At 46.0% G+C, this 23,092-nt stretch overlaps 1 protein-coding gene across 1 annotated transcript in view; it reads right to left on the bottom strand.

The window, feature by feature from the left end:
* Positions 1 to 2,685: 2,685 nt before the first annotated feature.
* The window catches only part of GAPDH (glyceraldehyde-3-phosphate dehydrogenase), a 34,956-nt gene continuing 14,549 nt past the window's right edge, over positions 2,686 to 23,092 (bottom strand). The window contains exons 2-14 of the mRNA XM_030187888.1: positions 21,726 to 21,732; positions 16,920 to 16,930; positions 16,584 to 16,627; positions 11,401 to 11,500; positions 10,512 to 10,618; positions 10,317 to 10,407; positions 10,041 to 10,156; positions 7,059 to 7,140; positions 6,807 to 6,958; positions 6,610 to 6,688; positions 6,312 to 6,395; positions 3,254 to 3,351; positions 2,686 to 2,987 (exon numbers count right to left, since the gene is read on the bottom strand). Coding sequence (XP_030043748.1) covers positions 2,918 to 2,987; positions 3,254 to 3,351; positions 6,312 to 6,395; positions 6,610 to 6,688; positions 6,807 to 6,958; positions 7,059 to 7,140; positions 10,041 to 10,156; positions 10,317 to 10,407; positions 10,512 to 10,618; positions 11,401 to 11,500; positions 16,584 to 16,606 — 1,002 coding nt within the window. The 5' untranslated portion in view covers positions 16,607 to 16,627; positions 16,920 to 16,930; positions 21,726 to 21,732 and the 3' untranslated portion in view covers positions 2,686 to 2,917. The remainder of the gene's footprint in view (positions 2,988 to 3,253; positions 3,352 to 6,311; positions 6,396 to 6,609; positions 6,689 to 6,806; positions 6,959 to 7,058; positions 7,141 to 10,040; positions 10,157 to 10,316; positions 10,408 to 10,511; positions 10,619 to 11,400; positions 11,501 to 16,583; positions 16,628 to 16,919; positions 16,931 to 21,725; positions 21,733 to 23,092) is intronic.

The following is a 23,092-nucleotide window of genomic DNA, read 5'->3' as shown; positions in this document are numbered from 1 at the left end:
CCAAGATGCTTGGGGTATGCACTCCTACCAGCAGAGGGAGACTGAGAACACTAGAACTGTAACAATGTATAAGCCACCTGCCAACCCCAAAGCAGCCAGTAAATCTCAGTCTCCAGCAGAGGGTAGACGTGCAGCCTGAGCAGTCAGTCTGGTCTGGTAGGCCTTGGATTTGTTTTAGGCCTTTTGTTGGTTAGCACCCTGTACTTAGAATCTGTGTGCTTCGGGGAAGTGGGTCCAGTGGGGCTCTGTTTTTCCCCTGGGGTGTCACACCCGGTGATCGGGTCCCTCCCCCTGCTGTGCTCTCCTGAGCAGTCAGCCCTGTGCCTCGGCTCCTGTGTGATTGCAGGAACCTTGAGAGCCATAGCCCTTGTCAGCTTTTAGCAACCAGGCTGGGAGGTAAGAAGCCGGGGGGGGGGGGGGGGGGGGGGGGGGGGAGAAGGAAACTCCAACACTCTGTTTAAGGCATTTCCTGAGCCCAGACAGGATAGGAACATAAAAATAGACATGCTGGGTCAAAGCAATGGGCCATCTAGACCAGTATCCTGTTTCCAACAGTGGCCAATCTAGGTCACAAACACCTGGCAGAATCCCAAATAGTAGCAACATTCCATGCTACTACTCCCAGGGCAAGCAGTGGTTTCCCCTATGTCTGTCTCAATAGCAGACTATGGACTTTTCCTCCAGGAATTTGTCCCCCCCAATTTTTTTTTTAAACCCAGATACACCAACTGCTGTTCCTACATCCTCTGGCTACAAGTGCAAGAGCTTCACTATTCATTGAATGAAAAAGTATTTCCATATGATGTCATGTACTTTGTGAGAGTAAAAAATTGATTCCCTTCTACTCCGGATATTATACACCTTAATCGTACCTCTGCCCCCCCCCCCCCCCCCATCTCTTTTTGAAGCTGAAGAGTCAAAAACATGCAGCTGCTGCCTATGATACAGCCAGCACTGCATAAAAGCACCCATCTGCTGGGGAGAGCGGGGTGGGGTCTCTGCTTCCTGGACCCCTGGGTTTAGAGCAGTGGAAGCCACCCCTCTTGCAAACACAGCAGAGTCCTTCATTGCATTGATATGCTGAAGCTGGGTTAATGGAAGTCACACAGATGGTGACATAAGGGGTGGGGACGCAGCAGGCACAGTGTGAATGGGGATTCCAGAAAATCTGGACAGGCACAGTGGATCCTTGGCAGTGGAGGAGTGAGGAGTAAAGCCTGGGACAGACACAGATGATCCTCAGTGCTGGATAAGGTAATGAGGTGGTTTAGAGAACAAGTGAGGGGGGTACTACTCACTAGCTGTCTTTTACCACCTTAGATATCAAGGGCCATCCAGTGCCAGCACCAGAGAGCCCAGGGACCTATGGGACAATGCCCTTTTTGTCTGTAGCACCTCCAGTTTCCCACATCCACTTTTTTCCTCAGATTGTGGCCTTAGCAGGGCTTTGAAGAGGTGAGGAGGAGGATGGGCCACACTTGACTAAGTGGTTGTGGAAGGGAAGGGCCTTGTACTGAAATAGAGCTCAAGGTACTTAATGTCCTTTAGGTTGTAGAATAATGCAGTCTCCCAGGTTAGCTATTTGTAAAAGCGTCTTTCATCTCAGTTGAACTAATGCTTGCCAGAATTTGAAGGTGAAATTAGGCCTTACCTGCTAATTTTCTTTCCTCTAGATCCTCCAGACCGTTCAAGAGCCCACCCACTGTATTGGACAGTTCAGTATGATAATTTCTTTAGACTTTCTAGTAGCTCCTGTGATTTGGGTCCTGGAGTTTTACTAAGGGCAGTTTGTGGTACCGTTTGTGCCCATCTGCAGTTGAATTCCCCCGTCTTAAGGGGAGGAGATCTGAGTGTGGATTCAGTGGTTTAGGTGGAGGTTTTTGTTCCTCTGCTTTGTTACTGTTTTACTGGTTAGCAGAAGGTCTGCACAGGCTACTTGTATAAGAAGTTTTAGTGTTCTCAGTCTTCCTCTGCTGGTAGAAGTGCATAACCCAAGCGCCTTGGAGGATTGCTGAGGAATATAGGATTTGTGCCACTTCTTGTGCTGGAGCTGTCGTGGTCCTGTTCCTTTCTAAATAGCATGTATGGTTTTTCATATTTTGCAAATTAATTCACTGGATTTATTGATCCAACTCATCTCAATAATTTTTTTCTTCATCTCAGGTACATGAAACCTTCTTATTAAGGTATCCTATTATTAAAGGACTATGATACAACTGACAACTTGATACCATGTTTTCTTTTCATGCTATTTCTATTTGGAACAATCTGCCTCAATACATTTGAGTTGGATCAAACAATGTACGATTCTGAAATAAATTGAAAACCTTTCCATTTATTAAGTTCTGAGGACTTGGTTTGGTGCATTTTATTGATGATACAATTCCCCACTAGAATAAGTCTTATTAGATTAGGTAGAATTCTAGCTCACTGTACCACTTCTTGTGATGGGTTTTTTTTTTTTTTTTGGGGGGGGGGGGGGGGCTGTATCAGTGCTCATACCCTCCCTCTGTACTGTCATTGGCAGCTGTAGCTCATGCAGTCTCTAGTCTATTTTAAACCCATCTAGGGTGTAAAAAGGTCTTATAGCTGCCGTCAACATAACAGATACAGGGCGGCGTGTAGAGTAACCCTCCCTTTCCCAACCCCACAGCAGGAGCAGTAGAGACAGGACAGGACACAACACCGTGTTAACCTTTTATTATACACAGGAGCATCTAACAGAGCATCCCCTGTCCCCTATACACAGGGAAGGAGGTGGAGAGAGGTGAGCCTGCAGGCCCAGGGGCCAGGATCTAAGCACCAACTGGGTGCAGGAAAAAGAGAAGGGTAGGCAGGTGAAGTGAGGAGGGGGATGGGATGAGTTTTTCCACATTAGATGGTGATGCATTACCAGGCCGGCTGGAACCGCTGCCTCTTATTCTTTGGTGGCCATATGGCACAGAAGGTCCACGACACGGTGGCTGTACCCAAACTCGTTGTCATACCTATAGGAGAGAGGAAAGGGATGAATGCCTGCAACTGCAGTGGTCTGTTTCCACAACACTCACTGTCTCTCTGACACCTCCCTGAGCCAATGTCCACTTGGCTCCTCTGCACTCAAAGCTTTTATTCAACGTGCTGCATCCTGGAGCTGGCTGCACACTGTTCTGGCAAGTGTCGAGTGCACAGGAGTGTAAATCTGAATGCCTCTATTACAAAGCAAATAGATTCAGACCTCAACCACCCACCACATCGCTCACCCTGCACCTACCAAGATACGAGCTTCACAAAGTGATCATTCAGGGCAATTCCTGCACCAGCATCAAAGATAGAGGAATGATGATCACCATTGAAGTCACTGGAAACCACCTGTGAAGAGCAGAGGATCACCATTTAGACACAAGATAAACTTCCCTCTTCTCCCACCCCTCAAGTTTCAAAGGCAGAATCAATGATGTGATAAGCCCAGTGGTTCCCAAGCCAGTCAGGTTTTCAGGATATCCACAATGAATATTCAGGAGAGAGATTTGCATGCACTGCCTCCACATCTCTTGTCATTGTGGATGTCCTGAAAACCTGACTGGCTAGGGTGCCTCTAGGACCAGATTTGGGAACCACTGTGTTAGCCAGTGAATTCAATTTATAAAGGTGCCCTAGACAAGCACACCCTGTTCCTTTCTCCCTCCAGCCATGAGGTGGGTTTAACATATGAAGGACTCCGAGAGCTCACTGCAGCCTTAAGAGAATCCTACAGCCTTAACAGCTACAGCAAAATCTTTCTTTCACCATAAGTACATAAGTAATGCCACACTGGGAAAAGACCAAGGGTCCATCGAGCCCAGCATCCTGTCCACGACAGCGGCCAATCCAGGCCAAGGGCACCTGACAAGCTTCCCAAACGTACAAACATTCTATACATGTTATTCCTGGAATTGTGGATTTTTTCCAAGTCCAATTAGTAGTGGTTTATGGACTTGTCCTTTAGGAAACCATCTAACCCCTTTTTAAACTCTGCTAAGCTAACCGCCTTCACCACGTTCTCCGGCCACGAATCCCAGAGTTTAATTACGCGTTGGGTGAAGAAAACTTTTCTCCAATTTGTTTTAAATTTACTACACTGATCATCCTTTGGGCAACTTGAGGTTATTCTTCAGAAGATTTATTCAGGTAACGTTACCTGGACAATTTTTAGATTTTAAATTTCCCCCTCACCCCATGGAATGCTTAATTGTTGGAAGAAGGAGGCATAGTTAGACTTTGATTGAGTGGGTCACAGAAGTGGAGTGGCGGCCTAGTAGTTAGAGCACCCAGTCTTGAAATCAAGAGGTGGCCGGTTCAAATCCTACTGCTGCTCCTTGTGATCTTGGGCAAGTCACTTAACCCTCCATTGCCTCAGGTACAAACTTAGGTTCTGAGCCCTCCTGGGACAGAGAAATATCCAGAGTACCTGAATGAAACTCACCTTGAGCTACTATTGAAAAAGGTGTGAGCAAAATCTAAATCTGAAAGCTAACAGATTGACTGTAACTGGGGGACATCCAGCAGCTTAAATGATCTTAACTCCACTTCTCTGCATTGAATACAAAGTTAATCAGGTAGCAGCTTGCTGAATATCTAACTGTATCTATTACACTGGCAAAACATGAATTAACTGGATGCCAATAAAGTAATCTGAATTAAGGTGCTTTACCCTACACCCGAAGAGCAACTCAAGATGAATTCCTCAAAGCGAAACAAGACGCCGGGCAATGCTGTAATCAGAGTTATAAAAGAGACTATAGCAGCCCCTTAGAACACATGAAGAGGAAGCCAGACCCCCTGAATAAGCAAATCGTAAGGTAGCTAGGAGCTTCCGAACATAAAACAAATGAGAGGAGGGATTGAGCTGAACCTAAACCTTCTGGTGTAATATGTTGATGCTTCTTCATAGTTTGATATACCGCGTTTACAAAAAAGGTCAGCGCAATTTACAATGAAAAGAAAAGAACTATAATAAATTATAGGAAAAGAAAACAAGCACCCAATTATTCAAAAATAAAACAATGAAAACAAACACTGCAAGAAAGCAGCCAAATCATTCCAAAATAAAACATTAAATTACAAAAAATACTAACTGGGCACTGGGTCAGTGACAGGCCAGCACTGCCAGAGGGGTCACTCAAGCGAGATTTTAAAAGGAACTTTGAAAAAGTGAGTCTTAAGTAAGGCTTTGAAGCATGCGAGGGAAAGGTCAGATCTAAAGGAGGGGGTGGGGGGGTCATTTTATTATTTTGGTGCTAAGAAGGCAGAGGATCTGGTGGACTCATAGTGGGTAGACCTGGCAGAAGTAAGAACGAGGTGATGGGCATTAAGGCAATGAAGGGACCGGGATGGTGAATAAAGGATAATGGAAGAGGAGAGCGAGGAAGGAATTCCAGTATGTAAAATCTTGTGGTAGTGAACCAGGACCTATATGCTATGGGTAACCAGTGTAATTGGGATAATGTGATCAGTCTTAGCACAGAAAAGTAGACGGATAGCTGAGTTTTGAAGGCAACGTGTTTGAATCTGAGTGATTCCAGCATAGACAAGTGTTGCAATAATCAATGCGAGAGATGATAAAAGCATGAAGGAAAGGAAAATCCAGGTATAACTGAGCTGTGCAGGGAACATCGGATTAGAAGGGACAGCCTCAAACCACTTCTTTTCCTCTGAGACTATTCCCACCCACTTGTAGAAATTGTTTTGTCAGCATGGTAGCAGTGGGATCCGAGATGACATTTCCATCGCCACCCTGAATGGCCAACTCAGGATGACTGGTTAATTTGGAAAACTCTCATGAGATGTCTGGTTACAGCATGTCAACTCTTTCTCTAGGGCCGTGACACGGCAGCACCATTACTGCACTGGAGCAGGAAAGCGGGCAGAAAATTGCTTCAGCCGGTTCTACACCCCCACTTCTCTGAAAACGATGGGAGCAAATCTTCCGACTGCTACTGGCAAAAGGTGGGGAAAGAGCAGCCTGTTTCTACATACAAAGGACATAGGGTTAAGATGATTGATATTAAGCTTTATCAACAGGTCTTCAAACAGAACCTGACCATGTAACGGGAACAAACAGATTCTCTCTAATCTATACTGACGTTTAGAAAAAAAAAAAACCTATCTAATGTGGCAGGTTTAAAATTACACCAAATGTTCATTTTTTAAAAATCAATAAAGAAAAAAGAAAAAAAAAAAAAAAAAAAAAAAGAGCACATGCTCATTACATCTCGGGTGTTTCCAGGGAAATTATACCCCATACCTCCCCCCCCCCCCTCAGCTACAGGTTATACAGACTCCAGCCTTACCTGGTCTTCAGTGTAGGCCAAGATTCCTTTCATAGGCCCTTCTGCCGCCGTCTTCACCACTTTCTTGATGTCGTCATACTTGGCCTACAGAAGAGGGTAAGAGATATGAAAGATGTCTTACTCCTGCCCCCTCCCCCCACACCCACCAACAAAAATATAAGAAATCTAAACTCGTTCTGGGGCAGCAGATCCCACTGCCCGGGTGGGGGTTGGTATTTTGCAAGGGACCTCGAAAGCTGATGGATAATAATTCTTCTGCATGGGCTGAGCTAAAACTTCCTTTTCAGCAGGTACTTACAGGCTTCTCTAAGCGGCAGGTGAGATCCACCACAGACACATTGGGGGTTGGGACACGGAACGCCATTCCAGTGAGTTTTCTGCAGGAGGAAGTGGGGTGGAGAGAAAGGATATTAGAGAAAAGCAGGGGGTCTGTGCCTTGCATCTCCTCTCGCCACCCTCACCCATCTCCAGCATTTGTCCCCCTCCTTTGCTTACCCATTCAGCTCAGGGATGACTTTGCCAACAGCTTTAGCTGCCCCAGTGGAGGCTGGGATGATATTCTGGTGAGCACCACGACCATCACGCCACAACTTCCCAGATGGGCCATCCACAGTCTTCTGAGTGGCAGTGTAAGCATGGACAGTGGTCTGAGGAGAGGAGAATGTCAAACGGTTCATCTTTAAGCTCCAAACACCCAGAGATACTCGCCTCCAGCCCCTCACACCCAGAACGGGAGGTAGTACTCACCATCAACCCCTCCACGATCTTGAAGTTATCATTAATTACTTTGGCCAGTGGAGCCAGACAATTAGTGGTGCAGGAGGCATTGCTGCAGTAAGGAAAGACAGCCATCAGAGGTCAGTATGGGACCAAAAACTGGTGGTGGTGGGTCAATATAAAACCAAAGACTGGGGAAGAAGCAATGACTCCATAGCTTGATCACCACCAGATTAAAAAAAAAAAAAACAAAAAACTTTGCTTCTTGCCAATAGAGGACTGAACAAAATAAATCATATTGAAAAAAAAATTAATCACACGCACACACACTACCATTTAAAAAAAACAGGACAAAGACCTCAGATTGCACACCATAGCAGAATAAAAAAAAATTCTCCAGGCAAAAGGTTTGAAAACTGCCTCTTGTTATATTATGTCCATTTATACCCATAATTCAAGCTATAGTTAGTTACTATCCATTTAAACCACTTATGTCACACATGAAATTAAAATGCTTATTTTATACATTATATCCATCGGAGGCCTTTGTTTCGCAAAACATTCTGTTGTATCAGGAGCGTTTCATCCAATTTCTCATAGCTGCCTCCGACGCAGAATATTTTGCAAAGCAACAGCCTCTGATGGGCATAATATACAAGACTAGTAAAAGAGGCCCGTTTCAGAGCAAATGAAACGGGCGCTAGCAAGATTTTCGTCACCAACACCCCCCTCCCTGGCCAACCCCTTCGTTGTTGCCATTGCTCCGCCCCCAACGTCATGACGTTTGACGCGAGGGCGGGGCCCGGAGCGATTTCCCCCCCGCCTCCCTCCCTGCCAACCCCTTCGTTGTTCTGCCATTGCTCTGCCCTCGAGGGCAGGGCCCGGAGCAATTTCCCCCCGCCTCCGTGCCTCCCTCCCTGGCCAACCCCTTCGTTGTTGCCATTGCTCTGCCCCCAACGTCATGACGTTTGATGCGAGGGCGGGGCCCAGAACGATTTCCCCCCGCCTCCCTCCCTGCCAACCCCTTCGTTGTTCTGCCATTGCTCCGCCCTCGAGGGCGGGGCCCGGATCGATTTTGGTGGCTTCACCACCACGAACCTTCTTGAAGGAAGTCAGGGCTTGGCTTCACTGACGTCAGTGTCCTCAGAACATTGAGGATGAGTTTTATTATAGTAGATAAGCAATATTCAAATGGGTTTAACTGCCTTAACCACCACTGAGCGACCCAGCACCTGATATTTAGCTGCACTGAACTAGTTAATACTGCTAACCGACTGGGCTGGGGGCAGGGGGGGGGGGGGCAGTCCACTAACCAGCTCAGTAATCACAAAGGCTGTTGTAACTACCGAGCAGATATCTGAATATCAGCCGATGCCTGGTTAACTTCTGGGTGACCACCAACCCCCGTATAGTTGATGCCGAGAGCTGTGTGGGCCCCAGCATTGAATGTCTGGGGGCTCCAACCCCACAGGCTAAGTATCGGGCCCTTAGAGAAAGTACCTGTATACAATAGAAAGGTGCATGTGCAGGAGTGGCCTAATGGTTAGTGCAGCAGAACCAGGTTCGATTCCCACTGCTGCCTAATGGTCGGCAGTGGGTTCAATTCCCTCCGCAGCTCTGTGTGACCCTGAACAAGTCACTTAAACCTCCATTGCCCCAGGTACAATATAATACTGGATTGTGAGCCTATCAGGAACAGTGCAAAAACCTTGACTAGTTATACATAAACCGCCTCAATTCGTGCTTCAAAAGAGATGGTATATCGAATTGATAACCTTAAACTAACTGCCCTTATGAATAAATGTCACATGTGACGTAATAGTGGTGTAAACGGATATGATTTACATTTTATGTCTATAACTCGCAGGTTTTTTTTTTGTAGATTTAAGAATAGTATATATTTTTTTTAAGCTCTGGAGATTTGCAAACTGAAGTCTAGGTTTTTTTTAAGCGTGATTTTTTTTTTTTTTTTTTAACAGTTCTCGACTGGCAAGAAGCACAGTTTTATCTGGTAGTGATCATAGAGTGGATGGTATCTCAACCTTGGCTTGAATACAGGAAGGGGGACCAGACCCCTCATTCCACCTGTATTAACAACCCTCTTGCCTCTAAAAGGAAGCTAACCAAAACAGAAAACTGAAAGAAAGCCCTTCTGGTAAAGGAAACACTCTGGAGATTAGTTTTTCTCTTTCATAATAATGCTAAAATGTATTAGAGTAAATAAATGGTTACAATACAAATTCTTTTATCCCAGTGTTACAGAAAATTGAATTCTTATTTGTGCGAGTCCAATTCTCAGTATAAGGAAAATAAAATCTCTCTCTCTCTCCTGTTTCCTTTGGAAGCTTAACAAAACCTGCCTGCCACAAGCTGTGCTTGTCAGATTACTGAAGCCTAATTTTGTCCAATCACTTAATGCCTTATATTTTCTCTCATCTGGTATTCTGCAACTCTGACCTCTAAGGTCTCCCTTTACATAATTCTTTTTCTTTGATATTTTTCTCAAATATTCATCATTTGCCCTTTGTAACCTCCTTCCCTCGAATACTTATCACTCATATTTGTCCTTCACTGAAAATGTCTGTGTTAATTCAGAGTCTGTTTGAAACAAACAGACACTTGTTAAAGTTTATGGCCCATTACTAGGGCTAAGCAAGCCTGTCTATGGTCTGTGAGAAGACCAAGAAGACACAAACTAGCTAATTGCCCTACTAGATCATAAATAAGGGCATAAGTTATATATACAAAGCTGACTGATCTGAAAAACCAGACAGCTCTATACTAAACACCCCCAGTCCCTGATATGTCTATTTATTTGTGACAATTATATCCCACATTATCCCAAAAGGTCTCGAGTTCAATGTGGCTTACAATATAGATTGAATAAATACAGAGTGAAAAATACACATATCACAGAGTCCAATTTGTATATAGAACCCGCTGACACACTATACATCCTCTCCCCTACACTCATCATCTCCTCTTATCCTTTCCTCCATTCCTCTCACTCACCTCACCACTTTCAGAGAGTTGTCGTATTTCTCATGGTTGACACCCATGACGAACATGGGGGCGTCGGCTGAGGGAGCAGAGATGACAACCCTCTTGGCACCGCCCTTTAGGTGAGCCTGCAAGATGAGGTGGGAGAGAAATCAAAATTACTTCCACCCATAACCCACTCCCAGGACAAGGCCCCACAGCAAAATCTCTTCCCCAAAACGGCCCTTTGTTGGGAAGTGGTGGAAACTCTGCACTGCTCTTCCCCCCCTAAAACCCAGCAGTACTCACGGAGGCCTTCTCGGTGGTAGTGAAGACTCCTGTTGACTCTACCACGTAGGTGGCACCAGCTTCACCCCATTTGATGTGGCTGGGGTCACGTCTGAGGGGGAGAAGGGATGAAGAGGTGAGTTTCTGTTTAGAAAGTTATTAAGTGAAAGGTCTACTTTCCTCGCCAGTTCTCCCTACCATGCGCCTCATACTCACTCCTGGAAGACGGTGATTGCGTGGCCATTTATAACGAGTTTTCCATTCTCAGCTTTCACTGTGCCATGGAAGCGACCATGGGTGGAGTCATACTTAAACATGTAAACCTGTGGGGAGGCAAAGTAAAGATCAATCCCACTACTTGCCCCACCCACTTCAGTCCACCCTGTGCCGTTATCCAGACCTACCTCATGCTGAGGATGCCCTATCCAATGCCTGCAGCACCCTAGATACCAAGGGTTGACTGACAGTAACCTAGGCCCGGAAAAAACTAAGATTCACGGACTCCTAACCATCTATCAAAAATGATTAAACTAGATGAAGCTGGGGAGAGTAGGACCCCTACTGCTGTGGGCCCTGCGCTATTCTCCTAATGGTCAGTCTGCCCCTGCTAAATACCCACCCTGCACCATTATCCAGACCCACTTCATGCCCTATCCAGTCCCTGCAGCACCCCAAATACCTACCCTGTGCTGTTATCCAGACACACCCTCACGCCCAGGATGCTGTATCCTCACTTCTGGATGACTAACTTTTTCTGCCAAACTAGTGCAAAAGGAAAACCTCATGTGGGAGGAAGTTCCACCACACTTTCACCCCAGTCTTTACACCGACCCCTGCAGTGGCCGTACTCTCACAGTCATTCTTTCCTGCCCAAGGTTTGGCTTTTGTGCCATGTCGTTTTATAACTTAAATCCAGCACTAGGGTGCCCTGCCCACCCATAAGGTTTTCAATGCTGGGGAAACCGGTCATCACAGCTTCACAATGCACAGGTTACAACTCCCATCAATCCAATCCTGGACAGAACCAGGCGGGGGGGGGGGGGGGGGGGGGGTCCAAGACCCATTTATATCAACCATATCCTTCCCTCTCCATGCAGACACTCACCATGTAATCCAGGTCAATGAAGGGGTCATTGATAGCCACTATCTCGACTTTGTTCGAGTTGAAAGCGGCACGAGCGACGAGCCGACCAATACGGCCAAATCTAGGGAGGGGGAGAAAAGCACGTTAGATGGGGGTAAGGACGCTCCCCCTCTTTGTGTAGTGTTCCAAGTGGTTTCCCAGAGTCCATAAACAGGAATTAAAAATGAGATGGTATTATAGATAAAGCCTGTTTCTATCCTATGAGGGAGGTGTTTTTAAAGACACAGTGTAGGGACCTCGGAGGTAAGTCACAGCAGAACCTGCCATCATCTAGGAAAGGGACAACAAACTGACGTCCTCAAAGACACCCACGTGGAAAGTGCAGCACAGAAACTGACCTCTAGGTACAGGTCACAGCTGGCTTTGAGCTCCGACCTATCCAATTCCGATCACCTCCCCCAAAAGGTCACATTGCTAAATTTAAGTCAAGTCCTTGCATTCCTGCCCAGCCTCAAATCCAGTTTAAAATAGATTTCTTTCATTACTTAGCTAAGCAAGAAATCTTCACCATTTGAGAAGGTCAGAGCCACTTTCCCCACCCTCCAGCCCAGAGACCCGATTAAGATGGAGGGACATCCCTATATCTTCCAGCACTGGGCACCATGCCACCATCCTCCCAGCTAATCCCTCCTGGGTGTCTAAGGACAAGTGGCAGCACATTCTGTCTCTCATACTTGTCGGCAACACCTCCCCCTCCCCACTTTAGTATTTGGGAGTTGCTATTGGGACTCTCAGCCCTCATTTGAAGCACAGCCTTCTTCAGTAGTGAAATCAAACTTCACGGAGCTCCGTAGGGCTGTACCGAATATTGTACCCCGCGCTTTCCCACACATGGCAGGCTCAATGCGGCTTAAGTACTTATTTGTACCTGGGGCAATGGAGGGTTAAGTGACTTGCCCAGAGTCACAAGGAGCTGCCTGTGCCTGCAGTGGGAACTGAACCCAGTTCCCCAGGACCAAAGTCCACTAGGCCACTCCTCCACATGTTATTTGATTCGGTCCCGAATACATTATTCACATTCGGAAGAATAGTGGTTTAAATTGAAATATAAATAATCTGGGGTAAAATAAAACACTCAATCTCTGATTTCATGTTGCTTTTTTTATTATTTATGTTAAAGCCCATCATTCGTATTTGAATAATAGTAAAATGCTATTTAATGCAGCTCTACGCCAAAGCATTCAAGCTATTCCCTCGGTTTTTATAAACTGGCTTTAAAGAAGTCTGTATTTGCTCTTTTAATTAGTCAACTGGACTACGGCTCATCTGAATCTTTAATTCACAGTCATCCAGAACACTGTTATTAAGCTTATAGATTTGACCGTGTCACCCCATTACTCGGACAAACCTGTTGGCTTCTGCCTCCTTCTCACATTAAATTCAAGTTCTTGATATATCTTGGGAGATCAGAACAGTAGAGGCTTGTACATGCCTAGGACACAGCTTCCCAAATTGTGGGTTGGGACCCTGCAAATGGTAAAGTTCCAACTGGATCCAGATTCATAGGCCAGGGTTGATCCAGTCCTGGGTTTACCCTGTTGCATGCAAGGATGTGTAGTTCTGATTTCCTCACTGGATGCCCTAAGAAAAGCAGGACTACAAGTCCCAGCATGCACTGAGGTAAACCCAAGACTGGATCAACCCTACCCTGAGAATCTGGATCCAGTTGGCAGTCTTACCAAATGGGGCCACAAAACACACATTTGGGGTCATGACCAGAGTGGGCTCTCCAAAGGTGTATCATAAAATGTATTCAACTTTTCACATTCTTTCAAAACTTAGATATCGTGGGAGAATGACAGTCTCAACTCTCTATAGAGCCCTAGTGAAACTCTCCCCCCGACGAAACTTAGGATATATCAAACAAAACTGGGAACAAGAGTCAGGAAGGCCGATAAGGGGGTGGGACACTGAAGCAATGTTGCGCCGTGTCCCGACCCTTACCATTGATGAGAGGTTCAACGACTGTGGATATAGGGTGATTATGAGAGCATATATGTTGGGGCAACAATGGGGACACATGAGTGCCACAAGTGATGACAACTGTGTTAAATGTAATCATACGCCTCACACTTTATATCACGCTTTCTGGGGCTGCCCAAGGGAACACACGTTTTGGAGACATGTCCAGAGTTTCATGACTAAAACGACACAGACGCCAGTAAGGGGAACCTGGGATCATTATGTCCTTGATACGCAGCTAGCGTTTGCAACTCAGGTGAAAGGAAATAGAATCTGGTGCCGTAAAGTATGTCTGGTAGCGCGTAAGACCATCTTACAGAGATGGATAGACCCTGATCCACCGGTGTACTGGCACTGGAGGAATCAAGTACACGAGTTGGCCACGTGGGAGGCAAGAGAGGCAAAAGGAGCTCCGAAACGGAAAAAACAATTCATGTCAGTCTGGGGTCAATATAGTCCACGGGGGAGAAGTATGCTCCTCAATTTGCTTTGAGTCTGAATTGGAAATGTACATGGTATGAATGCTCAATTTCACTGTTCCCATTAATGGTTGACACGCATAGAGGGGGGGAGGGGGGTAAGTACATAAGATTAAGAAGATAGTATGGTTGCAAGGTTGTAAGGAAGGGAGGGGGGTATGAGAGTCTGGGAGGGGAAGGTATGAGAGAAAGGGGACGATTGGGGGGGGTTCATATACAGTTCATGAGGGGAGGGTTATGAACAGAGAGGGGGGAAAGGGGGGGAGGGGGGATTTAAAATTATAGAGCGTAAATAACAACTCGTTTGGTAATATGACTGTTATCTGATATTTAGTTGTTTATTGAGTTGATTGATTTTTGTCATATGTTGGCTTTTCAATAAAGTGTGGCAACATAAAATGTATTGAAGTTTTTCGGGATCTTGCCAGGTATGTGTGACCTGCATTGGCCACTGTTGGAAACAGGATGCTGGGCTTGATGGACCTTCGGTATTGTCCCAGTATAGCAACACTTATGTACTTGGGATTCTGAATGGAATGTTGCTACTCTTTGGGGTTCTACATGGAATGTTGCCATACTTTGAAATTCTGCATGGAATCATGATATTCTTTATAATTCTAGAATCTTGCTACTCTTGGTTTTACATGGAATGTTGCTACTTTTTGGTATTCTACATGGAATGTTGCTACTATTTGGATTTCTGCCAGGTACTTGTGACCTGCATTGGCCACTGTTGGAAACAGGATGCTGGGCTTGATGGACCTTCGGTATTGTCCCAATACTTATGTACTTATTATTCTGCACTTCCAGTGGGGGGGGGGGGGGGGGGGGGTCACAGTTTTATTTGGCCCCTATCATGGGGCTACAGACACAAATGACAGACAAGCACTGGTCTAGGAAAACCATAATCTTCTTATGATTCCTCCTGGAATCCGCTCTGAGCTCTTTGAGCAGGGACTGTCTTTTTGTTTATAGTGTACAGCGCTGCGTATGCCTTGTAGCGCTATAGAAATGATAAGTAGCAGTAGATCAGCCTTTTATTTGGCATCTGCGTTATGAAATTCCCTCCCTTCTGTTTTAAGAATTATGATCAATTCTGGGAAATTCAGGTTTTTACTGACAGTTAGTTGCGGTGTGCTTGGGGGGTGGTGGGGGGGAGGTGAAGCTAGGAACAACTAGGATTATGGGAGCGAGTTTTCTTGTTTTGTTTTTCATTTCACCTTCCCTTTATTCTACAATTTATTGTTATGTAACTGCCTCTCATATAAAAAACAAACAAACAATCCCCACTAAATAAACAAAAACACAGTCTTCATGGTGAATAAATGCTTTCTGACATTATTAGCAAGTCTTCTCTGGAGAAACACCAGACTTGAGCTACAGCAGGCAGAGGAAGTGACTAATTTCCTCTCCTGTAAAGGACTCCAACGGACCCATGGGGTTAAGCCATGCTTCCTCCCTCTGTTACACATCTAAACTCCCCTCACGGTGGAAACTTCCATGAGTAGATAAAACAAGTGTATCATTGTGGGTTGAAGGTACTCGAGTGCATCACCTCCACAGACTGCAGGGTGTCCCTTCACCCATCCTGAGCTCCCCTACCCCATTTACCCCCAGAGACTGAAGAAATCCAACCTCTGCACCCCCCCCCCCCCCCCGTTTCCTCTCAATACATCAGCGGCTGAGGCTAGAGGTGCTGCCAGAGAGAATGTGCAGCGAGCGAAGCCAGCGCCAGCTCAGGCCTGCAGACTTACTGACAGCTGAAAGAACAGGCTGTGACCTTCATATGTCCTTGTGCACAGGACAGCTGAAAAGGAAGGCCAGAGACTCTCTAGCCAGACACAGCAGAACTGGTGGTGGTGGGGGGATAGAAGTGCATAGCTCTTAATTGATCTGCAACAGGGAGGGGCCCTTTCCAGCACAACACCCACACGCTCCTCCATTCCAGCCTGCTACAAGCAACAGAAGGATTCAAGCTCCATTTTTCTGTGATTTTAGCCTAGGGCCTCAGGACAGAACCCCAGTTATTCTCTTCCAACACCTTCTCCAGACAATCACATCCACCCACAAATCTTCCATATTTAAATTTTGAAGACACCGCCCTGAGTCTGACTGAATGCTGCTCAATCATCTCTGATTCAAGAATGAGGCATGTGAATGACAAATCGCCTCCAGGGCCTGGGTTCAATTTGTAATAATTTACATTACTACTGCTTCATCCCTTCTAGTGTGTATGATTATATCTGCATGAGAAATCTGACCCCCCCCCCCTCCTCTACTCCTCCTATTTCAGAGTCAGCTCTATGGAAAGATTTCTATGGTTACCAGGATGACAGATGCAAAACCCCTCCCTAACTTCAACAGTGGGATAAGAGTAGGGGGGTTAGAGAGCCTGGACCTCACTTCTTCCCTGTTGTAACATGAGGGGGGAGGCGGTGGGCGCCTGTGCTTCCTAGGCTGGTATCAGAGGTAGAAGTAGGAAGCCTGTCCCTTACCCTCCTGGCTCTAAGCAAAGCTCACTAAAGGAGAGGTATGGAGGGAGGGAAGCCCTGCATTTAATGGCTTCCTGTCAGCAGAACTACAAATCCCACAGTGCACAGGGGCCCGACATCTGCAACCTGAATGCTACACTTCCAATTTTGGAAAATTCTGGCTACACCAGTCACATGGTGGGGGGGGGGGGGGGGGGGGGGAGCTACTCACCCATTTATACCGACTTTCACCATGTTTTTCTCTGAAAGGTGCTCCTGAAAGATACCAAAAAGCAAGAGTTAGAATGTGTTACTACCTGCCCCCCCCTACATTATAAATCTAGACCAGCACATTCCCCTTTCTCTAGGGAACTCTTACAGCACCGGTATGAGGCCCCCACCCACCTTGACTCAGGGATCAAATATAGAAAAAGCAACATCTGCCTGGGGACCTGGACGGTGCCCGCCCCACCTTATGCTTCCATGCGTGGGAGGCTCTTCCCAATCTACTCAAAGGTTAAAGGATCTCTAGCAACCCCCCCACCCACCATGAGCCCCAGAGCTATACCTGTGCTGTGCGACTGTGGCTGGCAGAAGGCAGGGAGGGGCCCAGGGCTGACTCCTTTTATAACCCAACTGCCTGTGCTCAGACCACTCCTCCTCCAGCTCTCTCAGATCAAGTCTCAGCCTAAAGACACACCCCTCCTCCCCCTCTCCTCTCTGCAGCCTACGTGCAGCCCTAAATCACAGATTAGAAGCGCCTGTAAAAAAAAAAAAAGGAGCCTCAGGCCAAGAGACAGCCAGGAATCTCTCTGCTGCCAACCAGCTCTGCATGAGAGTCTGGATTCCTGGGATGTTTAATTCAATTTTGTCTGCATATTTCTAGTTATTATTTATTGCATTCGTACCCCACATTATCCCACCTTTTTGCAGGCTCAATGTGGCTTACAGAGTATTGTTGTGATGCAGTCAATACATTATCTTAAGTACATTCAATAATCGGGTGTATGGTTTAGATGTAAGGTGCTGGGTAAGGTGTTGTGAAAAAGTTCTAGTTTCGGTCCCTTATTCTGAATTTGGAGAGCGTCTGCCTGGGATCTGCATGTGTGATGAGGTAAAGGATTCTGTTTGTATGGTCTCAACTCAAATCCAAGAGATTCTATTCAAAATTCTGGGGGGTGGGGTTGAAGGGGGCTGTGTTTCCCTCCTAAAATGAGGAGATGGCTGTCTTTTACTAGAGTGGAACCTAATGCTCCCCCCTGGCCTAGAACAGTCATGAACTAGCCCAAGTACCAAGAACTGAGGCTCTCTCTTCACCCCCTCCCCGCAGGTGGCTTTTTCCTACAATAAAAGAAAACACAATTGCAGGTATAGTTTAAGGTACAATGTCTTTAGTTTTACCTATTTGCATAAACACTTTAAATACAATCTGTCCTCCTTCCCTTCCCACCAGCAAGGAACTATGAGGGGACCCCCAGAGGAGCAAGTCTCAGAAGGAATCGGCCTTCCTTTCCCACCAAAACTCTAGGACTTAGGATTTAGAGTGATTTACTGGTTCCTCTCCCAGGCTAATCCATGGAGTTGTCCTGAAAAGCAAGTCAATATTTCCCAGCAAGCATCAGGGTAAAACCAGGACTGGATCAGCTTCAATTGCACCTGGTGTACGAGTAGGGCTGCTATTTTTTTTGGAGAGGGGAGGTCACTACAAAAGCAGCTTATTGGCTGGCCCATTCCTTAGTTTCTGGTCCTATAGTTAAAGCCAATGTCAGCGTTCCCCTTCTCGGAAAACTTGGGCATAGCCTCTACTAGGAGTTAGACGGTAATTATGCAACCCCCTTCCCTGCATGCCTCACTCCACTTGGCAAACACCAGATATGAACTACAGAATTAAAGGGGGGGGGGGGGGGGACAGCACCTGTGAGAAAATTTATGCTGTCAATGTTGTGGACAAGCAGCAAGCTCAGGGGTACAAATACCCCCCTCCCTTTAAGAAGAGAATTGTTAAGAGTGCTTTGAGAAAGCTGGTGCTGCTGACAGGTGGCCCTGCATTGAGGGCCTGTCTAAGAGGGACACTGCTGACAAGAGGGCTCTGCTATGAGAAACCTATTCCTGCTAACAGGGGACTACAGCGAGGAAACGCATGCTGCCAAAGCCCAACTAAGAGGGATACCGCTGACAGGGGGGTTCTGCAGAGAGGAAAGTCACTGCTAGGGCCTAAGAAGAATACTGCAGTGAGGAAGCTGGTACTGCTGACAGGTGGATCTGCACCCAGGAAGGTCACACTACCATGGCCTGGCCAAGAGGGACACTGCTGTGAGAAAGTTGACACTGCTGACAGCAGAGGGGGCACCCCAATGAGGAAGCTCACATTTCTACAATACAGCGAGTTAAGGGGAGGCACTATTCCTGATGGAAGATCCAGCCTCCTTGCCGGCTGGGCCAGTTGAGTGACAAGCATTGCTCCATTGATTGCTATTCTACAGCTTCTGAGACACAGAAGGGTTTGCTCAAAGCTTTTAGCAGCTTCTTCCCCTACCAGAAGAGTCCACTCACAGCAGGGCCACCAAAGATGATTCAGGCCTAGTTTTACTTGCAAGAAAATCAGATGGTACAATGCAGTAAAACTGGAAGTTTGGCAACTAGCTGAGAATTAAGATACATTAAGTTAATTTACAGGAAGCTGCATTTTCAGAACTTCCTCCAGGAACTGTGTATCCCATTAACTAACTGTATTCCAGGAGTTGTGAGAGCTGCAGTGGGATGTCTCAGGAGTAACTGTAGGACTTGCTTGCACTGAGCAGTAACCTGAGTCAGCACTTACAAGGCCCGTTACTTATAATAATCCCAGCAAAGGTCACAACCTTTAAGTAAAGGTTGAAGTGTAAGTAAGGGTGCCAGTAATGGCTGAATGAATGATAGAGAGTGCAAGGCTGTGCACAGCATGTGCATGGATGTGTGGGAGCAGCAGAACCTATCCTTAGTTTGGAACTGCATCAGCTCTAAAGTCATTGATTGCATTCAACTGTGGGATTATTCACAGGCCTCCTTTTCCTTATTATTTGACCCAATACACATTGCTGTACATAATTTGTCATCTGGCAAATTCCTTCTACTCCTCTGGGCTTCTGCTCAAGCAGTTAACTCTCTGCTTGGATTGTGTACTGTAAGCCTCCATTTACATCTTCCCAAGTTTTCTTCCTTCCATTTTCCTCTCTCTCAACTCTACTTAGCCAGTGTTTAGTAGCCATCCTCGCACAGGGCCTGTGACCACTGCCTATGGCTGGCTTGGGATGGAGAAACATAATAAGAACATAAGTACTGCCATAGTGGGACATCAAGCCCAGCATCCTGTTCCCAACAGTGGCCAATCCAGGTCACAAGTACCCTGGCAAGATCCCAAAACAGTACAATACATTGTACATTTGGGAAGCATGCCAGGTGCCCTTGGCCTGGATTGGCCGCTGTCGTGGACAAGATGCTGGGCTCGATGGACCCTTGGTCTTTTCCCAGTATGGCATTACTTATGTACTTATGCTGCTTATCCTAAAAAATAAGCAGTGGATTTCCCCAAGTCCATCCTAATAATGGCTTATGGACTTTTCTTTTGGGAAGTTATCCAAATCTTTTTTAAACCCCGCTAAGCTAACTGCTTTCAACACATTCTCTGGCAACGAATTCAAGAGTTTAATTACATGTTGAGTGAAGAAATATAGTCCATGGTTTGTTTTAAATTTACTACTTAGTAGATTCATTGCGTGCCCCCTAGTCCGTATTTTTAGAAAGAGTAAACAAGCAATTCACGTCTACCCATTCCACTTCACTCAGTATTTCATAGACCTCTATCATATCTCCCTTCAGCTGTCTCTTCTCCAAGCTATGAGGAAAGGCTAAAGCGGCTTGGAGAAGAGCCTAAGCCACTTTGGCCTTTCTTCATAGAGAAAAGTCATCCCATCCTTTTTTATCATTTTCTGGACCTTTTCTAATTCCACTATATCTTTTTTGAGATGTGGACCGAGAGCCAGAGCCAAAGTTTCTGCATTGCAGTATCAGGCACTCTTCTCTAACCCATAAGATTACAAACAGAATTAAGACTGTTGGATGGAGGCTGTCTTGGAAAAACACAGACCCCCATATTCAAAGATTTCCTGATCACCATCTGCTCATACAGGCTATTCTGAGAACTGAATTGGATTGTGGTGGTATATCAGGAGCAGCATATACATGCTTTATGTGAGAATCACAGGCAAATCTCAGGTGAACGTACCCCAAGGTCTGTGGTCAGAAAACCCTAATTATTCTGGAATGGGGACAGAGACTCCAGCTGATACCCTAGAGGGGGGCCACAGAGACAAATTGACTTCTCTTGTTAGCATCATGTCATCTGTTTATTAACTTTTCCCCAGTGGTGATGCAGCGAGAAGGGAGTTGCCCACTGTTACTCAGGAACAGAACTTTATTGACAGATTCTCCAAGGAGAAGCAGAAAGCATCAACCATGCACTAGTGACATCTGACAGCAACATGGACAGATTAGCTCTCCTAAAGCTCAGAAAAGCCTAGGCTTCTGAGAATGTGCAAGCAATTCCTACCACAGTGGTCCACCTGTTGCTGCCTCAGTCTGTTCTATACACCTGGCCGCACACTGGATCCCCCTGCTTTCCAAGAACCAAATCGCCTCAGCAGCTAAGACTAACAGGATATATCTCTTGTCCGCTATGGGATCCACCATGCGGAAAAGGTCTCGCCAACGTCTGCCTCCAAGAAAGGAAGATTAGAACAGCCTTCTTGCCATTGCTCTCCTGGGAAAGGTGCAGATAAGCCTCTTATTTTGAGATCTCTCCCATCTTGTCACCCTCCATGTATTGGGTAGGATGATCCTTTTACGAGACAGAGAGCAAGATTCTCACAGGAAAGCTCTCCCGTACACTACAGAGCCTGCTGCATGTGGATAACACTCAGGTCTGGCCATATGCATACTGGATTAGATCAAAGGGCCTGGTCCCAACAGGAAGGCTCATGCTCCCACTGTCATGTACGCAGGCTCCCAGCAAGATGGGCAGAGCTGCCATCTTCTCCCTTATACCTCCACTGCAGGTGGGCAGCGCCGTCTCCACCAAGCCACTCTTCTCTCATGCTGGAGTGCAGAGTGTTTATTCCAGCCCTGACTTCCTGTTCTGCCCCAGCATCACCCACCAGATGAAGAAGCCGAGATTCTCTTGTGTTATTCAGCCACCACTAGCTAGATCATGGTTGCGCAATGCTAATGCCCATACAACCTGACCAAATTATAGCTACGTCATGCAAGGTTCCACGTTAGGAGTTACGGACCAAGAAAGGGTGTCGTCGTCGATAATACACTGAAACCTTCTGCTCAGTGTGCTGCTGTGGCTAGGAAAGCGAATAGAATGTTGGGTATTATTAGGAAAGGTATAGAAGACAGGTGTGAGGATGTTATAATGCCGTTGTATCGTTCCATGATGCGACCGCACCTTGAGTATTGTGTCCAATTCTGGTCGCTGCATCTCAAGAAAGATATAGTGGAATTGGAAAAGGTGCAGCGAAGGGTGACTAAAATGATAGCGGGGATGGGACGACTTCCCTATGAAGAAAGACTAAGGAGGCTAGGGCTTTTCAGCTTGGAGAAGAGACGGCTGAGGGGAGACATGATAGAGGTATATAAAATAATGAGTGGAGTGGAACAGGTGGATGTGAAGCATCTGGTCACGCTTTCCAAAAATATTAGACTAGGGGGCATGCAATGAAACTTCACTGTAGTACATTAAAACAAATAGGAGAAAATTTTTCTTCACCCAACGCGTAATTAAACTCTGGAATTCGTTGCCGGAGAACATGGTTAAGGCGGTTAGCTTGGCAGAGTTTAAAAAGGGGTTAGATGTTTCCTAAAGGACAAGTCCATAAACCGCTACTAAATGGACTTGGGAAAAATCCACAATTCCAGGAATAACATGTATAGAATGTTTGTACGTTTGGGAAGCTTGGCAGGTGCCCTTGGCCTGGATTGGCCGCTGTCGTGGACAGGATGCTGGGCTCGATGGACCCTTGGTCTTTTCCCAGTGTGGCATTACTTATGTGTCAGTACCAACCTGATCATATTAGTAAAATGCCTTAATGTTCTACCAGTTTGTTAAAAAAAAAAAGGTAATGGGGTTGGGGAGGGAGGGGGCATGGATAGTGGTTCGATAAATGTTGTACTGGTGTTGTCCTTTGCTTGAAAACAGTGAATATCAGTAAGCTTTAATTATCACAACAGTTATGTATGATAACGTGTATTTTGCAAATCAGTTGGATTCTGAAAATAATGTATCTATTATGTACCAACTGGAATTAATGATGTGGAGTGTTTTGTTAAATAGATTAAATGCTGCAATTTCTTTCAAGGGAGGATGGTGTGAGAGATGTAGCAGGACTTTTAAAATATGCATACCTTGGACAGACAGGAGAAACATTCTGGATCTCCTCTCCAAGGTGAGGTGTGGGTTAATCTGGCAAAAGTATAAAATGGAGTGTAGGGAGCGGCTTGTTCTCCTCCTTCACAGGAGCCGAAGATGCCTTGCTGTGATGTTTCTTCCTAGAAGAGGAAGGAATGAGAAGATAGGGTAGTTAAGCTATAACGGGCTTTAGTCCCCTAAGTGTAGTACAGGGATCAGTAGGGGAGATCCCAGAGAGGAGAGAGAGAAGTAAGCTAGTCTATAAGGTGGAGCTGAAGCGAGCGTCCAAGCAG

The sequence above is a fragment of the Microcaecilia unicolor genome, chromosome 14, assembly GCF_901765095.1.
Source record: "Microcaecilia unicolor chromosome 14, aMicUni1.1, whole genome shotgun sequence".
NCBI classification, from domain to species: Eukaryota; Metazoa; Chordata; class Amphibia; order Gymnophiona; family Siphonopidae; genus Microcaecilia; species Microcaecilia unicolor.
This window is presented reverse-complemented; position numbering and strand designations above follow the sequence as displayed.